The 27,503-nt window shown below is 40.4% G+C and overlaps 1 protein-coding gene across 1 annotated transcript; it reads right to left on the bottom strand.

Annotated features, from left to right (window-relative positions):
• Positions 1-27,023, bottom strand: LOC144525718 (uncharacterized). Its single transcript, XM_078262772.1, has 3 exons — positions 26,897-27,023; positions 26,344-26,423; positions 1-3,043 (listed from the first exon to the last, which is right to left on the bottom strand). The coding sequence occupies exons 2-3, from the start codon at positions 26,408-26,410 to the stop codon at positions 2,787-2,789; spliced, it is 324 nt and encodes a 107-aa protein (XP_078118898.1). The 5' UTR covers positions 26,411-26,423; positions 26,897-27,023; the 3' UTR covers positions 1-2,786.
• Positions 27,024-27,503: the final 480 nt, after the last annotated feature.

Raw genomic sequence — 27,503 nt, forward strand, 5'->3', positions numbered from 1 at the left:
CGTTATTTTTAATCTATTGATTCGTGTACAACACGTTTATCTCGTTTTTTTCGTGGTGGCCAGCACGAAATGGGAACCATCTGTTCAGAGGTTGGGTTTAGGAAAAAAACAATGGGGAAAGGACGCCTCACATGCCGGGAGACGGACGTGGGGGACATGCGACAGTAACGGGATGGCGGAGGTTAGGTTTAGGAAAAACACAACGGGGAAAGGATGCCTCACATGCCACGAGGCGGCCACTGGGGACACATGACAATAACGGGACGGTTGTGATTAGGAAGACAACGGTGAAACAAAATGCCACACGCGGGATGCGATCCCCGGGTGAAAGTCCTGTATTTTTTGACCCACCCACCAGCATGACCAACCTCCCTACGCGGATTTTCGGCTTTTCATACTACTCCTTACTGTGGTGTGATCACGAAATATGCTTTCGAGAAAAAACAAGAAAAACGTCCCCATGAACACAAATGAATAGATTAAATAACGTGACCATTTCACGAACTGCCGTGACACTGGGTTGCATACACAGGGCCAGCTCTATGTCCAGAGACACAAACACCCATCGCTTAGGTGTGAATGCCCAACAGCAATAAATTCTCAATGTATGAAAATCAACCCTGCGAAAATCAGGACAGAGGCTTAGCAATGCTAACTCAACACTTTCTCAACACTTACATGTTGTTTTGATACATTTAGAATATTGTCCATTTCTTTTCTTAAAGTGGCTATATGTAACTTTCAGTTTGTGTTGATTCTAGCAGCCGCTTTTGACAAAAGCGGTAGTGTTTTTACCACACCTGCTGTGGTAAAGGTCTTCCTTACGGTGCTGTATTGGCCACTGTATTACTGAGTTAGCGTTATCACATAGTTGCAGTGGTTTTCGCCCGTCATCTGTCACTTTCCCTTTTAGCTTTTAGTTGTTCTTCGTTTAATTTCCTTTTTTCTGTGATGGCAGAAGTATCAGCCTACAACAGATAATTTCTAAAATACAATTAAAATAAAATTAGGCCTATATAAAGTTATCTCCTGTTACCATTTACCAGGCTGGATACAATAACACAGGCTTTTGTCACCCGTCAGAATGTGTGACTGTAGAGCAGGTCTACCTCCGGTAATTCATTTTGTGACTTTGTGACTCTTTATTTTATTTATTTAATCTTTATTTTGCTGTTACAGGTCATTTATGATCATCAGATAACAAATTACACAGTTTTAGAAACATTTAAAAGTTACATATAGTTAATTTAACAAAAATACTGTTTACATTCACTAATTAATTTCAGGTGTTCCACTTTGCTCTTTTTTTCCAATTGATGTTAAGCTATTGCCAATGAAAATCTTCCAGCCTCTGCTTTATTGATAGGCTTTTAATTGATTAACTGATGGTAGCTTGAATTTGATTATGAAAAGCACCAAACTAATTCTCTGACCTCTGTAGCATAGGGGTGTAACCATAGACTGTAAAAAGGGTGTAACGCACGTACACAAAATGGTTCAGTTCTCGCTTTTAGGGTCACTGTTCAATAAGCTTTGTTTTCGATTTAGCTCAAAAACTTTGACCATATGCTTTAATTTGGTATTCTCTATCACTGAGTATGGTCAAATATCCACAGTGAACAAACAATACAGCTGACATTTCCCCTACCCAAATGGTTGGTGAATAACAGTAATATTAGTAATAGCTACGTCAAAAAATAGTAATAGCTACGTCAAAAAAGAAAACCAATACAAAAACTCCTACAAGACAAACAAAAAGAACAACCCAGTCTACACTACTACAAGATAAACCAAACCAGTAGCCACCATGTCTAGTTATTTAGCTAGCTTGCTACTGTAATTTCACCACCATATTTTCATGCTATACTGTACTTGTTGCAGAAAAATAAGCTGAACAAAGTTATCTGTCATCTGGTGATAGCAATGTGCTATCCTACGCTTTGACAAGAGTGTATGAATAAAACATTAAGTTGTGAAATTTTACTAATTTAGTGGCGGACCGGCCAGCCTATTGGTTGGTAAGCTAGCTTGCTTGCTAGGGGGCTCTGTCTTTAGTCTAGCACCAACCATGGTGCAGAGGGTGAGGGAGACAGGTTTAAGGTCTTTAAATTAAGTTTTACGGTACAAGAGATTATCAGTTTATTTTGTAATGTGTAGATATGTAGATCATTTAAGGCATGTTTATGTTTAAATAAATATACAAGTATTTATGTATCTGTGAGTGACACACCGCAAAAACTAGGGTGACGGATGCTAACTGTTGGCCCAACTTGGACCGATGGCCGACGTGTGTCACAACCTTAAGAGGGGCAGTCATCCCTTAACATTTGTTGTGAGGGATAAGGCTAAAAATGCCAAATTGACCAGTTATGTTGATTTGACCATGCAATGATTTGCTGTTTTCTACACAGTCAAGACAGAGATGACTGGCCATCATGTTAATACAGATCTGCTGGCTGAGCCCTTGATTCAGTTGTTTAAGCTACAGGAAACCATTAAAAATGTTACAGATGGGTTTACCAGAAAAGAAAACAGTGGAAATAGCCGGGTTTGACCTTGCCTATGCTGCCAACAAGAGTTCTCTGTGACACACTGTGCTCAGGAGAGTTGCAGATCTGCAGAGGCCAGAAAGGGAGTGGTTGATTGATGATCGGTTCAATTTAGCATCCTCAACTGGTAGTTTGACATTACCAGAATTACACCAATCCAATGGAAAGCATTGCTTGTTGCTGACTGATTTTGTCTCCTTTTGTCTGTCTGTGTCACTTTTCCATCTCTTCACCTCGCTACACTTGCTCCTCCACCTTGTTGTGGTCCACGTCCACAGTAGGGGCCACCTGCATAGGCTTGCAGCAGCCGGCACAGACGTACTTGAGGAAGCAGAGGTAGGCACTGCCAGACACGATGACTGTGATGATGATGATGATGGTGGCGCCGAAGGCTGGCGACACAGCGTCTTCAAGGACAGATTTGAGGCCTCCCATGCTGATCCCACCAGACCCCCCGCTTAGTAGGCTCTCGTCAGGCCCACTGGTATCTTGACCTGAAACAGAGAGAGGAGGTCAAAGGTCAGAGTTTAATTCAGAGTTCAATGTATTGTTGGTATCAGGGCCGTTTTTATCCACACAGTAGTGCGACCATCTGGAAGGGCATGTTAAGTTTTTGTAATTAATTTCAGATGCTCAATCTATTTTATGTCTGACTGCCACACTGACTTCCATTGTGCACATTACGTTCACAAACAAACTAGTTTATATCAACAAGATTCATTCACGGGATTGCTCTGGTGCCGCAGCATGATCCGCCGGATGTCCCTCATTTTCGGCCAGATGTCCGTCACCTTCCACTTTCTGTGTTGGCGTTCTAAACTCCGGTGGATTTGAGTATTATGGCTCCTCTGATCTCTGCAGGGTGAATTGAGACAGCTAGCTAGATTCTCAGTCCAATTTGAGTTTTCTGTTTCACAACTAAAACAACTTTTGAACGAACACGTTCCACCAAAACAAGTTCCTTCCTGAGGCTATTTTGTATATATTGTGTATTTTGGTATTTTGTTTAACTACAACCGTAGTAACTCACAGAGCTGACCGTAAGATATAAACAGGCAAAGGCCGGAAACTGTCACAAACTGCGGTAAAAACACTGATTGAGACGCATTCTGAATGCACTGTATACATGTCCAAAGAAGGACTCTAAAATCTGAATAATACCGGCATATCCCACACGACTTAATCAGAAAATGCTATATTTGGGAAAAGGCCTTATTCTGATCATCTAAACAGCTTATGCTGTTAACATGACCTGCATCAGATTCGGAATATTGTCATATTTGAATAAGTGGAATATTACTGTGCCCGTAAACATACTCACTGTAAGGCAATGTGGTAAACTGGAAATACAGGAGTAAGTGAAAGTCTGACACTGGTCATAGGTAATACCTGTACCTCAGTAAAGAAATGACAAAGACTGCATGCTGAGCAGACATGCCTGCAAAGACGATCAGAAATCTGAATGTTTAAATCATTTGTATGAACTTACTACTTCTGTTCCATATAAACATATCCTGAATAATAGTAAAGCCTTGAAAGAGGTTGCATTAAAATACAATACAAGGATATTTTGCTACACTGTATAATAAGATCAAACGTATTGCCACTAGTGGATGTCTGGCCTATAGTGGATGTCTGGCCTACGGTAGGGCAACAAACCAATCGATGCACAAGGCCGCGCACCAAGAGCCAGGGTCTGCCTGAGGTTTCTGCCTGTTAAAAGTAAGTTTTTCCTTGAAGCTATCTATCACACCAAATGCTTGCTCTTGAGGGGAATTGTTGGGTCTCTTTAAATTATAGTGTAGTGGTGTATACTGTAAAGTATCCCAAAATAACTTCTGTTATGATTTCACACTATACATAACATTTTATTTAATTGAATTCAAAGTGGTCAAAGAGCCCTGGTTTGTTAGGGAACATTGCAATAACAGAATAATGTCATAATATGCCAGAGAGTGACCAGCAGTAACAATCAACGGACTAACAGTTCTAAAGGTGCAGCAGCCATTAATTAGTCCCCAAAAGATAAAAATAAATCCAACATAGCTCATAGTCTCAAACCTCATTTTAACCTACAATGTCAGCTTAGCAACAGCACCACACTAATGCATATATTTTAGCACCCCCATGGTTACTTTGACACAGCAGTCATTTCAACAGAGCTAGAGAAGAGATCTTCAACAGGGGGTCTCAGAGCATAAACTTCCATATAAAACCCATTTGCAGCAAGTCGCGGAGGTGAAGTTTTGTAGCAATGGACAAACGAGCAGTGGAGTAGTAAACGAGATAATGTTAACGAGGCAGAGAGTCAGCCGCTAAATGAGTCAAATTAAAAAACAATGTTTCATCCACACATTGCTATGGCCAGATGAGTGACAGCTGTGTTTGGCTTGTTTTCTGTGACCGGTGTGGCTTAAGGGCCACTGCACAACTGCGCATGCACCATACAGAAGCAGGATTTTGGATTCACTCCCGTTTGCTAATCGGGATAAAGAACGATTGGTTCGCAAATCTAAAATCACTAGTCAACTCGGCACATGATCATTTAAAATACTTTTTTAAATTTTTTTATCTCTGCTCAGTCTAGCTCAGTCCATAGGGACTTGGATTGGGAACCGGAGGGTCACCAACGGTGGACAGAGTGTGGACTGGTAGCTGGTTAGCAAGGCATTAAACCCCCACCTGCTCGGGGCGCCATCCCATGGGAAGCCCCTTCACTCTAACATCACTCTATTTGTACATGTATAGGTCCTGAGCATGTGTGTGTATTTCAGGCCTGTGTGTAATGTGGAACATTTTTTATTTCCCTTGTGGGAATATTAAAAGTATGTGAAAACAAAAAAGCAGCAGGAAAAAAAGATGACAAGGCAGTGCTCAGCGTAGGGGAAACAATCGTGTCTGGCTACAATTACAGTATGGTACAATTGTGCTGTTGGAATAGTAATTATTTTTGAAAACTTCAAAAAGGCTGGCTCAATAATGGATGCAGCACCATCCACTATAAAACAACTGCTCCAACCTTCACACCATTAGATGCTTTCCCACAATTAAGAGTGAACTTCAAAGAGCCAACCACAGTGTCGTTCACCCAGCCGCAGACCGACTACATCTCCCCGCTCATTACTGGGGACTGTCCTGCCTGCTAACAGCGCTGAGTTGGAAAGTGATACAGCAATTGTTGTCAACCTTTTAGGACACTGACTCATTGGTTAAACTCCCATTATCGTTTTAAGACTAGTTTTGCTCCGGTCCGAATCAGTTAATGAGTTTGTAAAGTTGGAGCGGTTTCCCCTTGGTTCGGTTTTGTTTCACACCTGAAAAAAATCCAAGCGTACCAAAATGCGTCATTACAAATCACGCAAGAACGTTTACTCCTGTTATTGGTCGGATGTGTCTGGGGGCAGGAGCAAGAAAGTAAAAAACAGGAAGAAGGTCCTGTGTTCTGGACTTCCGTTATTTCTTGCATCCCCATGGTCAAACCAGCTCATTTAAATGATCAGACATTGTTTCGCGAGCGACGTTACTACGTCTGCTCTGGTCACCGAGACTTCGCTCTGCTCTGCCGGCGTCTGTCTCCAACTTTAGCAGCAGTTGGTTTGACCACGGAGATACGAGTGACGGACGGCGAGCTTAAACGCAGTCTATTTCTGAGAGAAACACTGCGAGCTGCTACAGTTTGCATGTTCTGCTTGCATGTCAGATTGCAAAGCACACCTGACTACAAGAGAGATAGGTCAGACTTGCAGAGTTTATATAGTTGGTGCAGTTCGAGGTCAGATCACGTTCTCACGTGCCCAAAGGAGCCGCACCAGCGGGACAAATAAACTGTAGTGGGATTCAACCGAACTAAACGAGGCAGGTGTGAAAGCGTCCTAAGACAAATTAAATATGCTCTAACAGTGTTGTATCATAAGTTTTTTTTTTTAGTGCTCTTGTTTGTACTCAGACACTCAGAAGACCAGTCTGATAGTCATTTCTCATCGAGGACATGTTGAAATGTCACTGTAGGAAAAGCACAGGGGTAAATAATACAATGAATGATGGCATGCTGGCTCACTGCCGTGGCTTACTGGGGCACTTGAAAAGAACCGAGCCATTGTTAATGTAATTAGTAACACCTGTGCTTTTATTTTAAGTCACAATGTTTGCAGGGAAAAGGGTCTATTGTTCATTCAGACAATCAGAGGGGAAATACATATTTTCAACCGGCTACACACAATAAATCCTTATTCGCTGTTCTTTTTTTTTAATCATCAAATTGACTTGAATTATAATGAAGCTCAGAGTAAGTTTTTTCAGGAAGACTTCTATGCATCACATTTCTCCCTCGCTCCAACCTAATCAGCTGCATTGTCCTCAGCTGAATGTGGGAGTTTACTCTTTTGGTTAAACCAACCAGATTTTTGTCATTTCAGGCAAAATCGATGCAACGCTCCTCCACCCCATTCACCTCCAGTTCTTATCATTCCCAGCACTCAGCGTTCCTCCATCAGAAGCCCAGCTTCACATCACATCCATCCAGCTCGTCTCTTCCTTTATCCCTTCATCACGACCACCAGTGTTTAGACTCCATCCGGGAGATATTCCTATATATCCATGGCCTCTATACCCCTTATAATCCCCCAGCCTGCCTATGGTCCCCCAGTGGCTAGAAATGGTGATAGGTGTAAACCGAGCCCTGGGTATCCTGCTCTGCCTTTGAGAAAATGAAAGCTCAGATGGGCCGATCTGGAATCTTCCCTTTATGATGTCATAAGGGGAAAGGTTACCTCCCCTTTCTCTGCTTTGACCACCCAGAGAATTTGGCCCACCCATGAGAAAGAGAGAGACATCATGGATGCGAACAAGCAAAGTGGCAGTTGGTCAAGGCCACACCCCCACCCTCCACCTTGCCCCCCCCCCACCCCCTCTCTCCTCCTCAATAGCATTTAAAGCTACAGACACAGAAATGGCACATCCTAAGGAAAGCTCATTGTGGGACTGGCTCTCGTGGCTGTAATTCTGCACCAAGGATGAATTTCAGGAAAGAGACTTCAGATACAGTATTAGGGGACCACTAAGGCCTATATAAAAGAGACTTCAGATACAGTATTAGGGGACCACTAAGGCCTATATAAAAGAGACTTCAGATACAGTATTAGGGGACCACTAAGGCCTATATAAAAGAGACTTCAGATACAGTATTAGGGGACCACTAAGGTCTATATAAAAGAGACTTCAGATACAGTATTAGGGGGACCACTAAGGTCTATATAAAAGAGACTTCAGATACAGTATTAGGGGACCACTAAGGCCTATATAAAAGAGACTTCCAGATACAGTATTAGGGGACCACTAAGGTCTATATAAAAGAGACTTCAGATACAGTATTAGGGGACCACTAAGGTCTATATAAAGAGACTTCAGATACAGTATTAGGGGACCACTAAGGTCTATATAAAGAGACTTCAGATACAGTATTAGGGGACCACTAAGGTCTATATAAAAGAGACTTCAGATACAGTATTAGGGGACCACTAAGGTCTATATAAAAGAGACTTCAGATACAGTATTAAGGGGACCACTAAGGTCTATATAAAAGAGACTTCCAGATACAGTATTAGGGGACCACTAAGGTCTATATAAAAGAGACTTCAGATACAGTATTAGGGGACCACTAAGGTCTATATAAAAGAGACTTCAGATACAGTATTAGGGGACCACTAAGGTCTATATAAAAGAGACTTCAGATACAGTATTAGGGGGACCACTAAGGCCTATATAAAAGAGACTTCAGATACAGTATTAGGGGACCACTAAGGTCTATATAAAAGAGACTTCAGATACAGTATTAGGGGGACCACTAAGGTCTATATAAAAGAGACTTTCAGATACAGTATTAGGGGACCACTAAGGCCTATATAAAAGAGACTTCAGATACAGTATTAGGGGGACCACTAAGGTCTATATAAAAGAGACTTCAGATACAGTATTAGGGGACCACTAAGGTCTATATAAAAAGAGACTTCAGATACAGTATTAGGGGGACCACTAAGGTCTATATAAAAGAGACTTCAGATACAGTATTAGGGGACCACTAAGGCCTATATAAAAGAGACTTCAGATACAGTATTAGGGGACCACTAAGGCCTATATAAAAGAGACTTCAGATACAGTATTAGGGGACCACTAAGTCTATATAAAAGAGATTTCAGATACAGTATTAGGGGACCACTAAGGCCTATATAAAAGAGACTTCAGATACAGTATTAGGGGACCACTAAGGTCTATATAAAAGAGACTTCAGATACAGTATTAGGGGACCACTAAGGTCTATATAAAAGAGACTTCAGATACAGTATTAGGGGACCACTAACGTCTATATAAAAGAGACTTCAGATACAGTATTAGGGGAACCACTAAGGTCTATATAAAAGAGACTTCAGATACAGTATTAGGGGACCACTAAGGCCTATATAAAAGAGACTTCAGATACAGTATTAGGGGACCACTAAGGTCTATATAAAAGAGACTTCAGATACAGTATTAGGGGACCACTAAGGTCTATATAAAAGAGACTTCAGATACAGTATTAGGGGACCACTAAGGTCTATATAAAAGCATCCAAAAAGCAGCATGTCATAGGACCTTTAAAGTAAGTCTCTTCTGATTGAAATCACTTCATTTCAAGTAGTACAGTTAAAATAGACCAGCAGAGTGAACCCACACTGAGACGATGTTCTCTTTACTATTTTTGATGGCAGCAGCAAACACACTCAGAGCATATTTAAATTAAAAGGTCATAAAATGCATTTCACACAGGTTGCAGAAATTTACCAAGCCAATGTAGGCAATATTTTAAATGGTTATTTTTTGATATTGTGAGCCTTCTGATTAGCAGTCACTTCATCAGCAGCAAGATGTCAATATGTTTTTCTTATTTATGCAGACGTTGCTCAAAATCACAATATACTACATCCCTCCTAATTAGCTCTGACTCTCTTCTGGGTGCATTAAGTACTTCTGGAGGAAAAGCAGTAGCAAATGTTATTTTTTGACAGAGAGTGGGGTATTAACTTAAGAGGAAAATTGAATTTGAAACATGTTCACACTTATCACAGTATGTGCATATACATTTGTGGGGTGATTTTGTGGAATTGACTGAAGGAAGAAATCAAACAAAATATAATATCAGACAGCTTTAAAAATATGTACACACATTTCTTTTTGCAAGGTATAGAAATGAGGAAGGGGAATGTAAAGCACGCTAATGGTGATGTTAGTTTTCCTTCTTGTTTTTCACATTCTCGATTGGGCGGTGTTGTTGATTATCCATGAAAAGGATGGACATGGACGCTGGAGCGGAGACTTGGTGTATGTAATTGAGTCAGTATTTTGTTTATATTTAAATACATAATAATATACTTTTTTTTATTATCCTTACTATTTCACAAAGGAAGCTAATAATTGGGTTCTTAATGTTTGTATTGGTATTTGTACAGTACCACAAAGAAGGAAGGGATATCTGTTTTCCATTCTCACCAACAATCTTCTGTTCTAACCATATCCAACTACCGACATCGCACTGTTCTTGATAGGCCCAGGGCATTGGGTACCTACCATTAAAGGCCAAATAATATGTATGTATTTCCGGTATCCTTAGCCCCCCCACCCACCCTCTTTCCTATGATTTGTTAATTTATTATGACTGATTCTTGGTTTTTTATTCCCCCATAAGGACATTATGAAAAGCCTTTTTATGATATCATAAAAGATAATCTGTCATGAATTCTGCTTCCTAAATTCATTTTCTGCCTCAGTTTCTGTTTTCACCTGTGAGTCAGTGTTTTTCTGGGAGTTCCTGAACGCATCATGTCTGGTTGCCTGGCGACGAAGCAAGGCGGGAGAATCTGCAATCACATCCACCTGTATCTCATCTGCAATCTGCACACCTGGTCCTGATCATCACCTCTCCACCATTTAAGCCGTGAACTGACATCCATTCCCTGCTCGATCGTTATCCTCACCAGTATGTTTTCTAGAGTATCAGTTAGAAAGTTTGGGAAGTTTGTTCTGCTGTTTTGTGACATTTTGCCGTTGCTAATCTGCAGTTTCGTGACCTGGAAGATTCTCTCCATCTCCATCTGGCCATCTGCATCACCATTATTACTGGATCTGCATTAATCCGTCAGCCGACTCAATTCCACCCACTACCTCACCAGCTGGACTCACCTGCTTCCACGTACCAAAACCAAATAAATACTTTTTTCCATTCTACTTACCTTGTCCTTGTCTGCTTTTGGGTTCCTATCCTAGTGAATCGTGACATAATCTGGGAAAAACATTAATTTTAATTATCTGTTCTGCCTCACAAAGATAGCGGAAGTGCTCCCCATTGGGTAAGATCTTAAGATTTAATCAATTTGGGACCATTTTTTATCTGTAATATCTTCTCAAGCGGGGAAATTATATTAATACCAAGATATTTTAGCCCCTCCTTCTTCCAGACTGAGTAGTGCGAAGATGTGCTGGAAAGGTCATGCAGTTGAGAGGCGTTGCTTCACTCTTACTCCAATTTACTTTATATCCTGAAAGGTTACCAAATTCATGTATAGTTTTTAATAAGTGTTGCTGGATTTGAGAGAGTTAAAGCTTTAGTGCGTAACTTTTTGATATTAAAGAATTCCGGTCGATTTCAACCTCTGTAAATTAGGAGTGCTGTCAGTAGCAAGAGAAACGAAAACAATCGGTGCTGCCTACACCGTGTTATCCTCCTGCTAGATTTTGCAGCTTAAACAGGGCAAGTTTTAAACGTGTTTTTAGCCTCTAAACATGTTCGAAATGTCATTACAAGTCCTTACCCATGTGCAGTTATTCCTACTGAGGGAACACAGCCAATTTGACTGCAGTAGCTGTGACAGAAATGCTTAAAAGTTGTTAATCCATACCTCTGTTTATTTCCTGGTTTCTGGTGAAGTCCACACTAGTCGATTGTCGAACTCAAACAATCCAATATTCCAAAACGTATTTTTTCCCCCAAAAACCGATTTGCCGTGGTTATTTCCATAGTAATGACTGTAGCAACAAGCTGTAACCTGACACCACACCACAGCTCAGCCTGCAAAGTGGCCGGCTGGAGTTCAAGAGTTCAACAGCTATCGCGCATGCATAAGGTAACCAGCTATGGGACCAGAAGTCTCCTTTAAGACTATCAGCTCCACACAACTCTCTCTGTATTTCTCAGTATGACTGTGTTCAGAAGATTGTGGCGTCCGGTGACTTTCGCCCACAGAAACTCAAGTGAAGATAATGACCTCTTCTGAAGAGTCCATGTTATTTTAAACCTCCGTGTTCTCCTTGGCTATTAGCAACTGCGTGGAGGGGGGGGAATTGTGCGCGATCACGGAAGGCTTGTATCATGTGGACGCGTTGACAGTTTTGTTGTCATTACATAGAATTCCTCATAGGGAAGACAGAAACTACGCACTATAGCTTTAATAATAAATCCTCTGTGTATAAATGTATTTTTAAATCATACCCATATATATTAATACCGCTTATTTGTTGGTTAGCCCTGATAGCACATGCAAGGGGTTCTAGAATCTGAGTATTGATTAGATTAGTATAGAATAGGGGCAGACTAAACAAGCATGGTGCTTCTTTTTACTCCTCGGACAGAAAATAATAATTTATGGTGCTTATTGTTATACATATCTACCATGATTATTGGTTATTTTATGTTTTGTTTCTCACATCCATCCATCCATCTTCGTCGGCTTATCCAGGGTCGGGTCGCAGGGGGAGCAGCTCCAGCAGGGGACCCCAAACTTCCCTTTCCTGAGCCATATTAACCAGCTCCGACTGGGGGATCCCGAGGTGTTCCCAGGCCACGTTGGAGATATAATCCCTCCACCTAGTCCTGGGTCTTCCCCGAGGCCTCCTCCCAGCTGGACGTGCCTGGAACACCTCCCTAGGGAGGCGCCCAGGGGGCATCCTTACCAGATGCCCGAACCACCTCAACTGGCTCCTTTCGACGCAAAGGAGCAGCGGCTCTACTCCGAGCTCCTCACGGATGACTGAGCTTCTCACCCTATCTCTAAGGGAGACCACCAGCCACCCTCCTGAGGAAACCCATTTCGGCCGCTTGTACCCTGGATCTCGTTCTTTCGGTCATGACCCAGCCTTCATGACCATAGGTGAGGGTATGAACGAAAACTGACCAGTAGATTGAGAGCTTTGCCTTCTGGCTCAGCTCTCTTTTCGTCACAACGGTGCGATAAATTGAATGTAATACCTCACCCGCTATGCCGATTCTCCGACCAATCTCCCGCTCCATTGTCCCCTCACTCGCGAACAAGACCCCAAGGTATTTAAACTCCTTCACTTCGTGTAAGGACTCATTCCCTACCTGGAGAAGGCACTCCATCGGTTGACAATGGCCTCAGATTTAGAGGTGCTGATCCTCATCCCAGCCGCTTCACACTCGGCTGCGAACCGATCCAGTGAGTGCTGAAGGTCACAGGCCGATGATGTTTGTTGTTTTTCACATATATTTTTTAAATGTTCAAAATAAATACATTCAATGTCAATTTTGTTTTTGCTATGACACAAGCTCACTAGATCTATTAGGGACAAATCTTTTGTTGTGCTGAATTTTAGATGTATCAGCAGAAGAGATCTCATTAGAAAACAACACATCAATCAACCAGCACACACAGTCAGCCCACCTGGGTATCATTTCTTCCACCTGGAACCTCCAATTACACATGGTCGACTCAGCCGCAAACACACACACACTGCCATTCCATTAATCTTTCAGTCTGATTCCGTCTCCATAATTAGGAGTTACACACAATCCTACACAAATATGCAAGGACACGCCATCTTAATGAATGATCAATAAACAAAAAGAACAGACTACACACACTCACACCGCTTCCATTCATATTTGTATTGATCTAACAAGTATTTGTACAGTAAATCATTGACACAGTAGATGTATTCATCAATCCATTCTAGATTCCTGTTACTCTTTCTTGTCAATCAGCATTGTTTCACATGTTATTTGATGTATGCAGCTGTTAAAGAGCCCCTATTATAATCATTTTCAGTGTCATATATTTGTACTCTTGGGGTCTACTACTGTAGAATAGGTTTATGTGCTTTTAGGTTAAAAAAACACATTGTTTCTTGTACTGCTCAATGCTGCAGCTCCTTTTGCAGCTTGTTTGTCTGAACAGGAGGTCACGTCACCATCAGCCACACAATGTGTTCTGTACACAATAAGCCTTTGAGTGGCCGGGTTGGATCAGTGGGAAGAGCAGGCGCACATATACATAGAGGTTTATCTACTATTTCTCTCCAAGGCATCAATCATTCTAATGTCATCTAAGTCTTATTAAGTTATTTCATAGGTTCTATTTTACTCCTTCCAAGCTCCATAGGATGGGTTTACCGACCAGTTATTTATGTTGGAAATGTCAGGGAGAACCAGGAAGTTGTTTTACATGCCATTTAGGAGTGTAAACTGGTTTACCCATTTTGGGAAAAAGTACTAGAATACATAGGCAAGTGGTTAGGTTCAACAGTACCAAGATTATGTCGATTGGGGACCAAACAGTAATGCCCAATTGCAATGCCTAAGTATGACTTTACAGGGATAAAGGTTGGGGTGGTCACGGCTGCCCAAATTATTCTCAGATTATGGAAAAGTACATCACATATTAAAACGTGGATGGAATTTATGTTAGAAATATTATCGTATGAACATATGTTAGCCAGGATCAATAATAATGATGGGAATTTTAAGTGTGCTTAGGACAGTTTTTTTGTGCTTATAGCACCTCTGGGACAAGGTAATGCATGGTTGTATTGTTATTACTGGTAGATGTTTATTTGTTTATGTCATGTAGGCCTTTGCACATTTTGTAACCAAATGTAAGGATACTATACTGTCTGTCTGTATATACGTAAGTGAATAAAAACTTTAATAACAAAATGTTTTGCTTAAGTCACATAAGATAACTAAGCATTCCACTATTTTTGTTTCTGATTTTGCATATATTGACAAAGTTTTGTCTATTTTGCTCTGCCTGGTGCAAAGATGGTGGCAGGGGCGTCGGACTGGGGGGAAAAAGGGGACTGAGTACCCAGGGCCCTCATGTGAGGAGGGCCCAAAAAGATGCTAGAATAAATAGCTGTGGATGCGGGAAGGGGCCCATAGAAAATGCCTTTCTACAGGGCCCAGAATGTTGTGCTACGCCCCTGGGTGGTGGTGACCGCATGTGTTATTTTACACAACATACTGTATGTCATGACAACCGGCCACCTGCTGAGCGTGAAGGTGGGGAGAGTCAGAGTGGAGCTGCATGCCGCGCTGTCAATGAGGTGTCGCCGCTTCAGGGCCACCTTTCAACCAAGACTACTTTGCTCATGTGAATAATGTGAAGGAAAGTGTGCCAGATGACTTCCTGCTGCCCTGACTTCCCATTACACAAACAAAGCTTACTTCCAATTCCAATTCCAATACAGGTTCACCAGGGCAGATACATTTATTTTCTTTATTATTACTATTATTATTATTATTATTATAATACATTATTATTATCTTTAGTTAAGAATTGCATACCCATCTAGGCTCCCATGAAGTGTTTTTCTATAAACCAGCAACAAGCTGGCTGTGCAAAGACACATCAGTACCAAAGAAAGAAATGTAAATCAGTAATACAAGCTGTGTGTGGTTTATTATTGTAAATGAACATGAAATCCAATTATTCTCAGCATGCAGAAAGACTAACAGAAGAAGGTAGATTCAATAAATTCAGCACTGCCGAAGCATCTGATACAGTCAGAAACTGTGATGATTCATGTGCAAACACTTCCATCAATACTGCCAACACACAAGACAAATGGAGGTATTCACTGCTTACTCTCTGCGCCATATTGTCTCACTGTGATTATTTCTTTACTGAAAACTGAGCAGAATACAGAGAGGAAGCCAGGAAGGTTCCGGTGAACTCTGACAAACCTGTTTCCTATGTATTATGTACTGTAAATATGCTTTTGTATTCCTCCTACTTTTGTGTCAATGAGTGTACAAAGTGTTTGACCATGATCTTTCACCGAGCGCTTTAGTTTACTTGCCTACAGCAACAATTCAGCAGCAGAACTCAGAACCACAGGCTAGAAACTAGACGTTTTGATTGCTTTGCTCAACCTCAGTCACAGGATAAACATACTTTTTTTTCTTATCTTCCTCAACAAACCCCCAAATGTTCCTATACCAAAGGTTTTCAATAGCAAAGATGGAACAAACCGCAAGTGACTTACTGTGAAAAAAAACAATCTCAGTACTGTTGTTTGTTTGGCATTTGCACCTTTATAAAGGTAGGCATGAAAGGCTGGAAACACGTTTACCAAAGGATAGTGGGAAATGAAAAAGGAAGACACACAGAGATAGTGCAGATGCTTACTTTTTGACCAAGTGAAAAGAGAAATGTCAGGTGATGGAGTGCATAGTGGATGGTGTTAAAGTCATAGGCAAATGTGGCCTTAACTACAGCGGAGATAAAGAAGAGGCAGGTTATAGATTAGAAGACTTCCTGGAGTTAATTCTACTCTTGACTAGATATGACATTTGCCTCCAACAGATGTTAACACCTGCATTAAAAACAGCAAAAAGCAGCATGAAACTGGTGCAAAAGGAAGAGAACATTTATTAAAGTTGTGGATGTCATCAGCCAACTTATAAAGGTGACTATAGCAGAAGAAGTGAAACAAGCTGCTATAGTTTTCATTCCAAATAGACACAACCCAAAATATCAGCTCCAAAGACCAGTGTTCAATCATACTTAGATATGTAACAGATGTCATTCACGCAACATTGTAACTTTGGGTTCACCATTGGGGTGAGATCTCCACATTTGTAAAGGAAATTACAATAGGTTTTTGGGGGTGGGTTCCACTGGCCAGTTTTGATTTTTGGGGGGATTGTAACCCCCCATCCACCCAGTAAATCACACCTATGCATTCACTAAAGACTAATGGCTGTGGTGGACTATAAGTCATATACAGGCCAAAATGTTGTAGAGCTCCTGAAAAAAGTGATACTGAACCTTAATATTGACATTGGCATATGTGTGGGCAACTCAACAGATGGTGCAGCTAATATGCAGGGACAGTTTAAGGGTTTTTTCTACATTCCTCACATATGGTGTTAAGCACATCTTAATCTTGTACTAGCAGACACAACAAGTCATTGTAGATGACAGTACACAAAAGCCAACTGTGAGGGCCAAGGCAAAGGGATTCATAGAAGGCATTTTAAAGTATGAGACAGTGCTCACTAGGGCTGCACAGTATGACATAAAATCAAAATCACGATGAATTTCATATTTTACGGTGTTTTGTGTTTTAAGCCCCCAATGTCGTCTTCCAGGCAGCGCTGCATGGATGGGTAATTGGGAGAATTCTTGGTGGGCCGCTTCACTTTTGGGCCGGGTTGAGGATTTTTTTTTTTTTGACATTTGTCACGTTAGTTAAAGTAGGCTACACACGTTCCGCATTCTGACACCGCAGGCTCCGCATGGGTTGTACCATGTGAGGGAGTTCTCCCCTCCCCTCCCAAATAGAGTTGGTTGGGTCCATAGCCCGTCTTTTCCAAAACGTTTTCTCAGGTCGGCGGCTACCGGTAGCTGGGCCGTGCCAAGGTACTTATCCCCACCAGGATTTGTATCCCCTAAATTTGGATGGTGCAACAAAGCAGGCCTGCTTGGTTCTTTCAGGGAGGGATTGTAAAGATTTACAAAGAATATGTTTACGCATTTCCTCTCTAACTGGGAGGTTTTGGAACCGATTGGTGGGATTGTTGTGTACGAAGTACACATGGAGATACACTGGTAAGAGCAAATGACGTGTAACCACGTATCCAGCTAATTTAAATAGCTCACGTTACTGTATTGTTTAAACAGTTAACTTCATTAATCATTGTATGGGGGGTTTCCCTTCCTGAGACTATTTTGCAGAGCCATTGTCGCTGCATCCAGAGCTTAGTGTCGTCCAAGACAATTCTGATTTGTTTAAAGAAATGCAAACAACCCAGTGTTTTTTTCTTCTCCTTTCATGGAATGTATGTGTGGAGGAGCCAAACCTTAATCTGCAGCACTGTGCCGTAAGGTCTGGCAATACGAGACAAGAGAGTGCAAGACATGGATGTAAAGTTCCAAAATAAGGCTCCAACGCAACAGGGCATTGTTTAAAGTCCCACTCCACATACCTTTTAAAGTACTAGAACAGTGCCCGTTGAAAATGTGTCTGTTTGGAACAGGCCGATTGATTGGCATGAGGTATTGCTGCTTGTGGATTTCTCCAAAACTAAATTGTACCCCAGAATTACTTACAGAAGGACCCCAAACCACTTAATATGCAACTCCACTGTATAGCCTACTACTGACTTACTGATTTACCTGACAGAGAACGTTGCAAATTCAGAATGTAATCACAAAATATCACAATGAAAATGTGGAGTAATCAGACATTAGCCTCATGGACTCATGGCAGTGCGCTACCCACCCGGCCCGTTATGAGAGCTAATCAGCACCGGACCGTGTGTGTGTGTGTGTTTGTGCGTGTGAGAGAGAGAGAGAGAGAGAGAGAGAGAGAGAGAGAGAGACTGAGTTGTTTCGTGTCCTATGATCGTTAACAAACTTCAGCAGAGGTGTTCATTTCTATACAGGTTCAGTGGCTTGACGGTTAACGGTGAAGTAGGGATTTGATTCGTGGGGGTATTTTGCCGATGGTAATGTTATTAGTGTTGTAAGTTAGCGGTAGACTTAATTATCCCGACCCAGGGTGAGTCTGATGAAAACTGATGTGTCTGCCCGGTTCAACTCTGAGATTGTCTTGCATTGCACAGCGCTGTGAAGGAATAATCTCAGAGATTATGTTATGTTCTGCCTCTGTGTAGAAGTGGTGAATGTACAGCTCACAGCAACTTAATACTATAACCAGTCCTTCCAGGATTTCGCGATGTCGCAAACGCGCCAATTCACGCAAATTCAACCAATCACTGTGAATTTGGTGCGACTCGCAATTTTGACCAATCACCCCAACTTTTCCGCACATTTGACCAATAACCTGAAGTTTCCCGCGATTTCAACCAATCACAGCAGTCCCACGTGCACTCTGAGAGCAAATGACCAATCGGGAGTGAGAACGGGGTTGATCATTTCCTTGTTTTTGATATAAAGACGAGATGTGTGTGTGACTCATTTACCAACAAAAAGTACAGCGAAAGACCGTGCAAAACATTTCAGACCGTCCTGCCAACCTGTATACATTTTAACATCAATGTAGACTGTAACAATTTAAAAGTCGCTGAAGTTGCTGCCATTTCAATCCTGGCTGTCGGCTCTCTGCAGCGGGTGGGGCTACTGCTCCGTTCCCCCCTGACGCTTGCACACACACACACACACACACACACACACACACACAAACAAACAACACACACGGTGGATGCAGGAAAAAAAGGAGATGAGACAACACAATGACCTAAATTGAGGACAGCTACGCTCATTATTGTAAGTGCAATGATAAGTTAAAGTCAGTACTTTATCAAACCGTATGAATGTGTGTCCCAGGCCAGGATAGGAAATTAACTAACAATGTAAAGATCAACAAGCCACTGACAGATATGTTCAAATTTGATTCATTCAATAAATTATTATTTTTTGTCATAAATCCACCAGCCATTTTCATATTATACCAACATTTGCAGCATCCTGAGCCTTGTTTGTTACTAGGAAATCTCAGCAGTACAGTTTTATTCTACCCAAAACAAGTTTCCTTTTTATTTTTAAAGAACTATACAAAAACAAAACACAACTTTTTTTGCGACTTTCACTGTCTCCCGCAACTTCATTGCAACAAACATACAAAAGACATCGCAACTTTATCAGAGAGTCGGGGCCTTTATTTACCTGAACTGCAGAAGGTACCAGGCTAGTATTTGAAGCAGGCTTTTGTTAGAGGCAGGCCTTTATTCCTAATTCCATCTGTTTGATAAGTATAATTGTTTTAAATAAACTGTTTTAAATGAAAAGCCATAGCGTTCCAGTGGATAGAGATCTTTAATTTTTTAAGAAACATTTGCAAAAATGTCACCATATACAACAACAGCCAGAAGAGCGACAAAGCAATTTGGGTCAGAATTAATCAAACACCACCATTGTGTCAGTTTGAACCCTGTAAATGTACGGGGTATTTATTTCAAATACAGGTACTACGATATTGCTGGTAGATTACAATGAGAGCATAGTTGCTGGTTTGCTGCACACCAGTATCTGATTAACGTTACAGACGGTAGCTAGCTAGTTTTGTTTCTAGCTCCAAGCTAACTTGTTTCCTCCCACCTCCAGCTTGCTAGCCGTGCTCTGCTCTTGTCGGCTAATCTTGTCAGCTCATCCTTCTGTTTCTTCCAGTATCGGATTCTGCCGGGGTCAATGTCAAAACGTCTCGCGGCTTTTTCACCCGAGTTTTCCTCCGCATACTTTAAAACTGGTTTTGTTTTGTTGTTGAAAAGTCCGTCACTCTCTTCTCTGCCAGAACTAAATGAGACCCATGTTACATCCAATGTAGCTATACTACATCTATTGGCACATGTACGTTACTACACTTGGCTGAGTGTAACACATACAGCCGCATTGACTAAAATACCAGTAGGACAATAATCCAGAAAAACAAAGTGTGGAAAAAAAGCATGAATATATTGTTGAATCTGTTAAATTAAATTGGTAGAAATGTACGTTACAATGAACTTGAATTTTATTTTGATTTAATATTATATGAAAGGCACTTAGGAGATTATCCACACTATTTTTTCCCCGGCCTTAATTTGAGACCGGCCTTTATTTGTCCGTGTTGACCGTGCCCCCGGCCACTATAAGAGGCCCGGCTTTTAATTGACTATCGGTTTTTATTTGAAGAAATACGGTAGTCAAAGTCTGACATTTTAGCGAACATAAACATAAGAAAACACATTTTTGAGTGGAGGGGGACTTTAAGTTATTTAGTGAGCTTATTCAACTACATAAATGTTTGTCTCTCTTTACTCCGGTAACAAAATATCCCGCTCCTTTCTCTGGTCTCCTTCAGCACACTAGGTGCACCAGCCCGTTTCTCTCTCCTACAGCGTTTCACTGCATCGAAAAGGTGAAGGTACCTTTGACCAGAATGTCCAATAATTCAATAGATGATGTGAGAAAAGTAGGAAATAAATCAGCTGAAATTGTTTCCCTGATGTTTATGCGCTCATCTCTGGTGAAAGAGCTCTGGGTATCACAGCAGAAACCCAATTTAATATAATAATAAAATAAAACAATGCGCACCAACACACCAAGGCAGCCATCTGCGGCACCATATTTTAGATAGAAGAAATGTTTTAAAATAAGTATATGTTTACTTTGAGCTCTTATTCCTGGCAGTGTATAACCTTTTAAGGAGATGCGATACAGCATTATTATGTAGCCTACATTTACTGAAGCTCCAGCTGCTACATGACATTCTGCAGCTCTTAATCAAACTGGACTTTCTCTAATTGGAGGTGTGTGTGTATTTCAATTACAGTTATATTATACTGTTTTCACACCTTGGCCTTGCCATTTGATTTGCAGTAATGAGAGGAAAGTGATGATGGTGATGAGGGGGAGAATGGGGGAAGAAATGCCAGTCAAGGTGTTCACAGTCTCTCAGGATGACATGTTGTTGTAGCCGGTGGTGTATGAGTGTGAACAAGCCTCCTGATGCAGCGCAACAGTGTGATTACAGATGGAACATGTGGTGTTTGAGTTCATACATACATGCATACATGTTAATACGAGCGTGCACTGATTGCACACTTTTGCAGTGGGCTGTCATGAATATTGATCTGTGTAGATTTGGAGAGGTGTGTGTGTGTGTGTGTGTGTGTGTGTGTGTGTGTGTGTGTGTGTGTGTGTGTGTGTGTGTGTGTGTGTGTGTGTTTGTGTGTGCGGTAGAGGTGAGAAGTGGTCACCACCTGCCTAGGTGCAATTTCCAGGTAATGAGCCTGCCGGAAAGCAGTGTGACTTGTGCCAACTGTGAATCTGTCCCCCAGCTGTGTCTCGGATCCCACATTTAATGAATATAAAAATGTAACAAGGGCTTACAGTAAACATTTGTGTTACTGTAATATTGTCCTTTTTCTTACCAGTCAGCTAAAGACATTTTCAAAATCAGCTGGGAAATTCAGCCATAAGAATGTTACTTTGTGATGTTAATCATATTCACACAGTGCAAGCGCTCCACTTTGACCAAGCTTTCCAAAAAACCATAAACATAATTACAGGCTTTAAAGGTCCTGTCCAGTGATGGGAATAACAGCGTTATAAATAACGGCGTTACTTTTTTTCAGTAACGAGTAATCTAATTGATTACTCTTCCCATCTTAATTCTTTTACCGTTACCGCCAAAAAATGCGGCGCGTTACTATATTTGAAGCTGTTTTTTTCATCAGACCAACTAGATCTGTGAGTCTGAGCTGAGAGGCATAATACTTTTTTTTTTTTACTGTTCTTCCTTGGTTAGTGGGCGGTGCACGACACAAGCGCATAAATGCTGACGATTGGCTGAGGTTGAGTATAATGTCATGGTTAGCCAATCACAGGTAGAGTTGAGCGGGCGTTCGAAAGCACGCATAGTCAGACACACAGTGAACAACACAAGCGAGTCAGTCAACGAGAGAGAGACAGGTATGGTACAACCGTGTCTTGTGCTCTCATTGGCTCTTGGCCCCCCCGATAGGTCCAGATGTTTAGCCTGCTTGATATCTGAAATTTGTTGCGAGGCATCCACAAGTTCACGCCGATTGACAAATGGGCCAAAGGATCAAAACATATGGTAACTGCACTTTTTTTGGTACATGATAAATTTAATTACATGTAATCTCATCAATCATTATTACTTGTTCTAATGCAACTTTCAGGTAAATGGGACGATTATATGCCTAATTTATCCTGGATGGTTCTCCAAATGCTCTAACTGATAAAGAAACAATCACCGCTGTGGTGGTAGGTAAAACGCCCTGAAACAAGTCTCTCTATAGGCATCTTTGGTGCTGAATATGCTTCAAAGGGCTTTTATTCTGGGTGCAATTGCCTGCAGGCTTATCAAACTGCTGGCTGTACAGAGAGGCTATATTTAAATTCCAGAGTATCCGCACCACACATGACATTTGCTCAATTGAAATTGCCTCATTAGTCATCTTCAGGCAATAAAAGCAGGCCTCTTCCCTTACAGGACTTAATAGTGCAGATACAGACACACATTCACACAGGCAACTTTTGGTAGCTGGAATCTCCAACAGCTTGGTAATCAGCAGAACACCACCACATTTTTAAAATGAACAAAATGTGTGAATTCACTGTGATTTGTTGAGTTTCACCCACTGCCATCATTATCAATTTCTCTTCAATGTCCATTGACGAATGACACGGCACAATATTTCCTACTGGTCGCTAGGCTGAAGTGGGTGTGGCTTGCCTGCGTCACAGGGTTGTAGGAAAAACTTGAAATTTTTTTGCATTATGATAGGTTTTTCAATTTCAAAGTTGAAACCGAAAACCAGTGACATTGTAAAAATCCTGACAGCGTAAATAAAACAAACTGTCACTGAAAAAAGACAGGCATCAAGAAAAAATGTAGATTGACATTGAAAAACCTATCATAATGCAAACTAATTTCAAAGTGAAATAAAATAATAGCATTGTGAGATTATAACTTTTTGATGTTTGTGTTTTATTTATCAGTTGGACATTTTTCAGTGCCAATATTTGTTGTTTCAATGCCAATTTTTACGTCAACACAGTACAGACATGTATATTTGCCTTAAAGGAAATTTTAGATAGAACTCCACAACTGTTATGTCTTAGATGCCTCTAAGTACTTTGATCGTGTAAACCTTTAAAATTATTTCTTAAATTGCAACATAGAGGAGTCCCAAAAGTAATTATAAGAATTCTAGTCTTCTGGTATTCTCATATAGCCTGGCTCCGCCCTCCTACGTACTTCCGTTCAATTTTCATTGTCCTTCATTGTCCTTCAGTACTCAGGTTTGCGGTATATTCTTGGGTTTTCTCCGGCAACTCTTCACCGGTCCAATCAGTGAACAGAGGGAGTGGCTGAGAACGATGACGTTGATGTCGTGCTCTAGTTTGAGTTGTAGTTCCGTAATAGCGGTGGAGAAAGATGCGAGCGAAGCCATTCGGTCCGTTGTGGCAACGCTGCCGAATATCCAGAAGTTAAAGCCCGAGCAAGAACAATCTTTGCTGAGTTTTGTTGGTGGCCATGATGTTGTGGCCCTCCTCCCCACGGGGTTCGGGAACAGTTTGATTTTCCAGCTCGCTCCGTTAGTGGTGAAGGAGTTGGCTAAGGCCAACACTAGCGATGCTAAGCCGATAGTTGTTGTTGTCTCCCCTCTTGTTAGCCTGGTCCTACCAGACAGTACGTAGGAGGGCGGAGCCAGGCTACCAGAGTGGCTCTGGGCAGATCCAATAGTTTTAAACTTCAACTGAGTACCCGCCTTCAAGGAAGTTAACACTTGTCAATGGAGAGAGGCCAGAGTCTATGGACAGATGAAATGGACCGGAGTCTGGTAGGACCAGGCTAATTCTCATCAGTCTATGAAGGTGAAATGGGGGGGGAGGTTCTGTATCGGAACCATTTTTTGATGGTTACGGAGTTCGTCAGGGTGGTATTTTGTCACCTTTCCTTTTTAATGTGTATATGGATGATTTGTCACAACAATTAAATAAATGCAATACAGGATGTATGATAGGTTATACTCTCATTAATCACCTTTTGTATGCAGATTTCTTGGTAACCATTTGCCCATGTAGTGCTGGGTTACAACAACTTTTGAAGGTTTTCTCTCAGTACGGTGTGGATTTCGATATCAAATATAATGCAAATAAGAGCAATATTATGATTGTTAGAAGTAAAGAAGACAGGATATTAGTATTTCCTGATTTCTTTTTATCTGGTACTGCCCTTAAAGTGTGTGATGAGATAAATATCTTGGCCATCATATTGTTAATGATTTCTCAGATGATAAGGACATCAACAGACAGTGTCGCAAGAAGTATGCTCAGGCTAATGTGCTTGCACGTAAATTTGGCACATGTTCTGCTAATGTTAAGGTAGCTTTATTCAAAGCATTCTGTACACCACTATATACTGCCCACTTGTGGCGGTCTTACAGAAAAAAGAACATGCAGAGACTGAATGTAGCGTATAATGATGGCATGAGACTGCTTCTAAAACAAACAAGATGGAGTAGTACTAGTTAAATGTTTGTTAGCGTTGGTGTGCCTACCTGTTCGGCCTTAATAAGAAACCTTATTTATCGATACATGTGGAGAATGTCTGTCTCAGAAAACAGAATCATACAGGCTTTAGCCCACATTGATTTGAGCATGTACGCATCTAGACTGTGGAGACATTGGCGCTATTACAGGTGAAGGTTATTGACCTTTTATTAATTTATATGAATTGTACTGTATATTTATTGCTATATGTTTGTAAATATTGTCATTTTTAATGTACTATGGACCTTCCATTTGTGTCCTGAAAAGTTATTATATCTATCTATCTATCTATCTATCTATCTATCTATCTATCTATCTATCTATCTATCTATCATCTATCTATCTATCTATCTATCTATCTATCTATCATATCTATCTATCTATCTATCTATCAAACTATCTATCAAACTATCTATTTATTTATTTATCTATCTATCTATCTATTTATCTATCTATCTATCTATTTATCTATCTATCTATTTATTTATCTATCTATCTATCTATCTATCTATCTATCTATCTATCTATCTATCTATCAAACTATCTATCTATCTATCTATCTATCTATCTATCTATCTATTTATCTATCTATCTATCTATCTATCAAACTATTTATCTATCTATCTATCTATTTATCTATCTATCTATCTATCTATCTAACTATCTATCTATCTATCTATCTATCTATCTATCTATCTATCTATCTATCTATCTATCTATCTATCTATCTATCTATCTATCTATCTATCAAACTATCTATCTATCTATCTATCTATCTATCTATCTATCAAACTATCTATCTATCTATCTATCAAACTATCTATCTATCTATCTATCTATTTATCTATCTATCTATCTATCTATCTATCTATCTATCTATCTATCTATTTATCTATCTATCTATCTATCTATCTATCTATCTATCTATCTATCAAACTATCTATCTATTTATTTATCTATCTATCTATCTATCTATCTATCTATCTATCTATCAAACTATCTATCTATTTATTTATCTATCTATCTATCTATTTATCTATCTATCTATCTATCTATCTATCTATCTATCTATCTATCTAGGATACCTGAGAGCCCTACTGCTATTAATATTACTATTCCCAGTATTCTGTCAAATGTTTATACTTTGAAGTCACCTGGCATCTGTATTTTGGGCTTTCTTTTAATTTATTAAGACATGTCCACTATAAATTGATGCAGAAAAGGCAGAAATCTGAAGAAAAAAGAGACTGCAATGTCCACAATCATCTTCTAATATATATTAACTAATCCGAGTATAAGAACTTGTTTAATGATGAATATAATCTGCATGAAAGTTGTACATTTCGGCAATGTGGAGATGGAAGAGACTAAACAATAATAAGAAATGAGGGTGAGAAGAAAGTTGATCAAGCCAGAGAGAAGGGAGGGTTAATACTCACAGCGCACAGCTGGTAATGCCACATAGACGAAGAGAACAGTCACCAAGGAGAAACACTCTGGCAACATTTTCAATCTGGTCCTGTCATGAAAGACACAAATTCAAGAGCATGAAATATCTGCAAGAAAACGCACGAGTCTGCTCCATGACTGTTGAACACATGAATGATTACGTTTTTAAATGAGACCATTGAATTAAAGCGAGACATGATTGATCAGAACAAAACTCTGAACAACAGGATTCACCGTATCAAGCATCAGAATTCCAGCTTTAAACTCAGAGCAGACACACTTCTCCCTGTAGATAGGATAGAGCTACTAAAGGAATATGATAGCGTTATAGAGTAAGGGCACGAGCACGGAAATATTACAATAAATTAACTGTAGACATGAACAGACCAGAGGAATACTGTATGAACTCTATTAACTCAATATTCATAATTAAATCCTAGAGCATTATTAATAAAGAGACTATTATTTTACAAACCTCCATGTGGAATACAACAATCTGTAATAAATTAGCACGCAAAGTAGGCTGAGTTTAATTTAGCCTACCTCAGTTTTCGATGTCCTCACAAACCCATTGCGTTATTTCCGTTTGCCAAAATTAAAAATATGGCAAAGAAAACTTCAACCGACATCGTTCAGGTGTTGCAGGTGCATGTCCAGATGAATGCAGAATCCCAAACTGTCTACTGCTGTGGCGGCGTTGCACGTCCGCGTTTCCATTTCAAACCCGAGAGGACAGAACAGTGAGTGGAGGACTCGTCTATGGAAGACCATAGGTGCCTGAATTAAAGTGATAATGTAAACTTAAAAATTAAAAATGTAATTTTTCAATAGCATTTTAATTTGGGGTTTTCTGTTTTTTTTTTTTTGGAGTAAACATGAAAATGCAATAACACAATTTGCATTTTCACAAATGGCTACTTAGAGGATTAGGGGCACATGTGAAAAAAAGATTAGGTCACATGTGACATTTTTTTTAATTCAAGTTCTGAGTCTAAAGCCAGAATTCAGACTCTAATCTCAGAATTCTGACATTAACCCTCGTATTGTCTTCCGTCGACCGACCGTGCACTTGATCTCCGGTTTGGTTTGCCTGTTTATAAAGCATAAAGTATCCTATACATGATCACCCAATTCTGTGTTACATCTTTTT

This window comes from Sander vitreus, chromosome 11 (genome assembly GCF_031162955.1).
Source record: "Sander vitreus isolate 19-12246 chromosome 11, sanVit1, whole genome shotgun sequence".
NCBI classification, from domain to species: Eukaryota; Metazoa; Chordata; class Actinopteri; order Perciformes; family Percidae; genus Sander; species Sander vitreus.

What these genes read in the sequence shown, in the direction of transcription:
- LOC144525718 (XM_078262772.1), bottom strand. Translation starts at nt 26,410, where the DNA reads ATGTTGCCAGAGTGTTTCTCCTTGGTGACTGTTCTCTTCGTCTATGTG. An exon ending in GGCATTACCAGCTGTGCGCT is followed by an intron (nt 3,044 to 26,343) that starts GTGAGTATTAAC and finishes TCTCTGTTTCAG; the next exon opens with GTCAAGATACCAGTGGGCCT.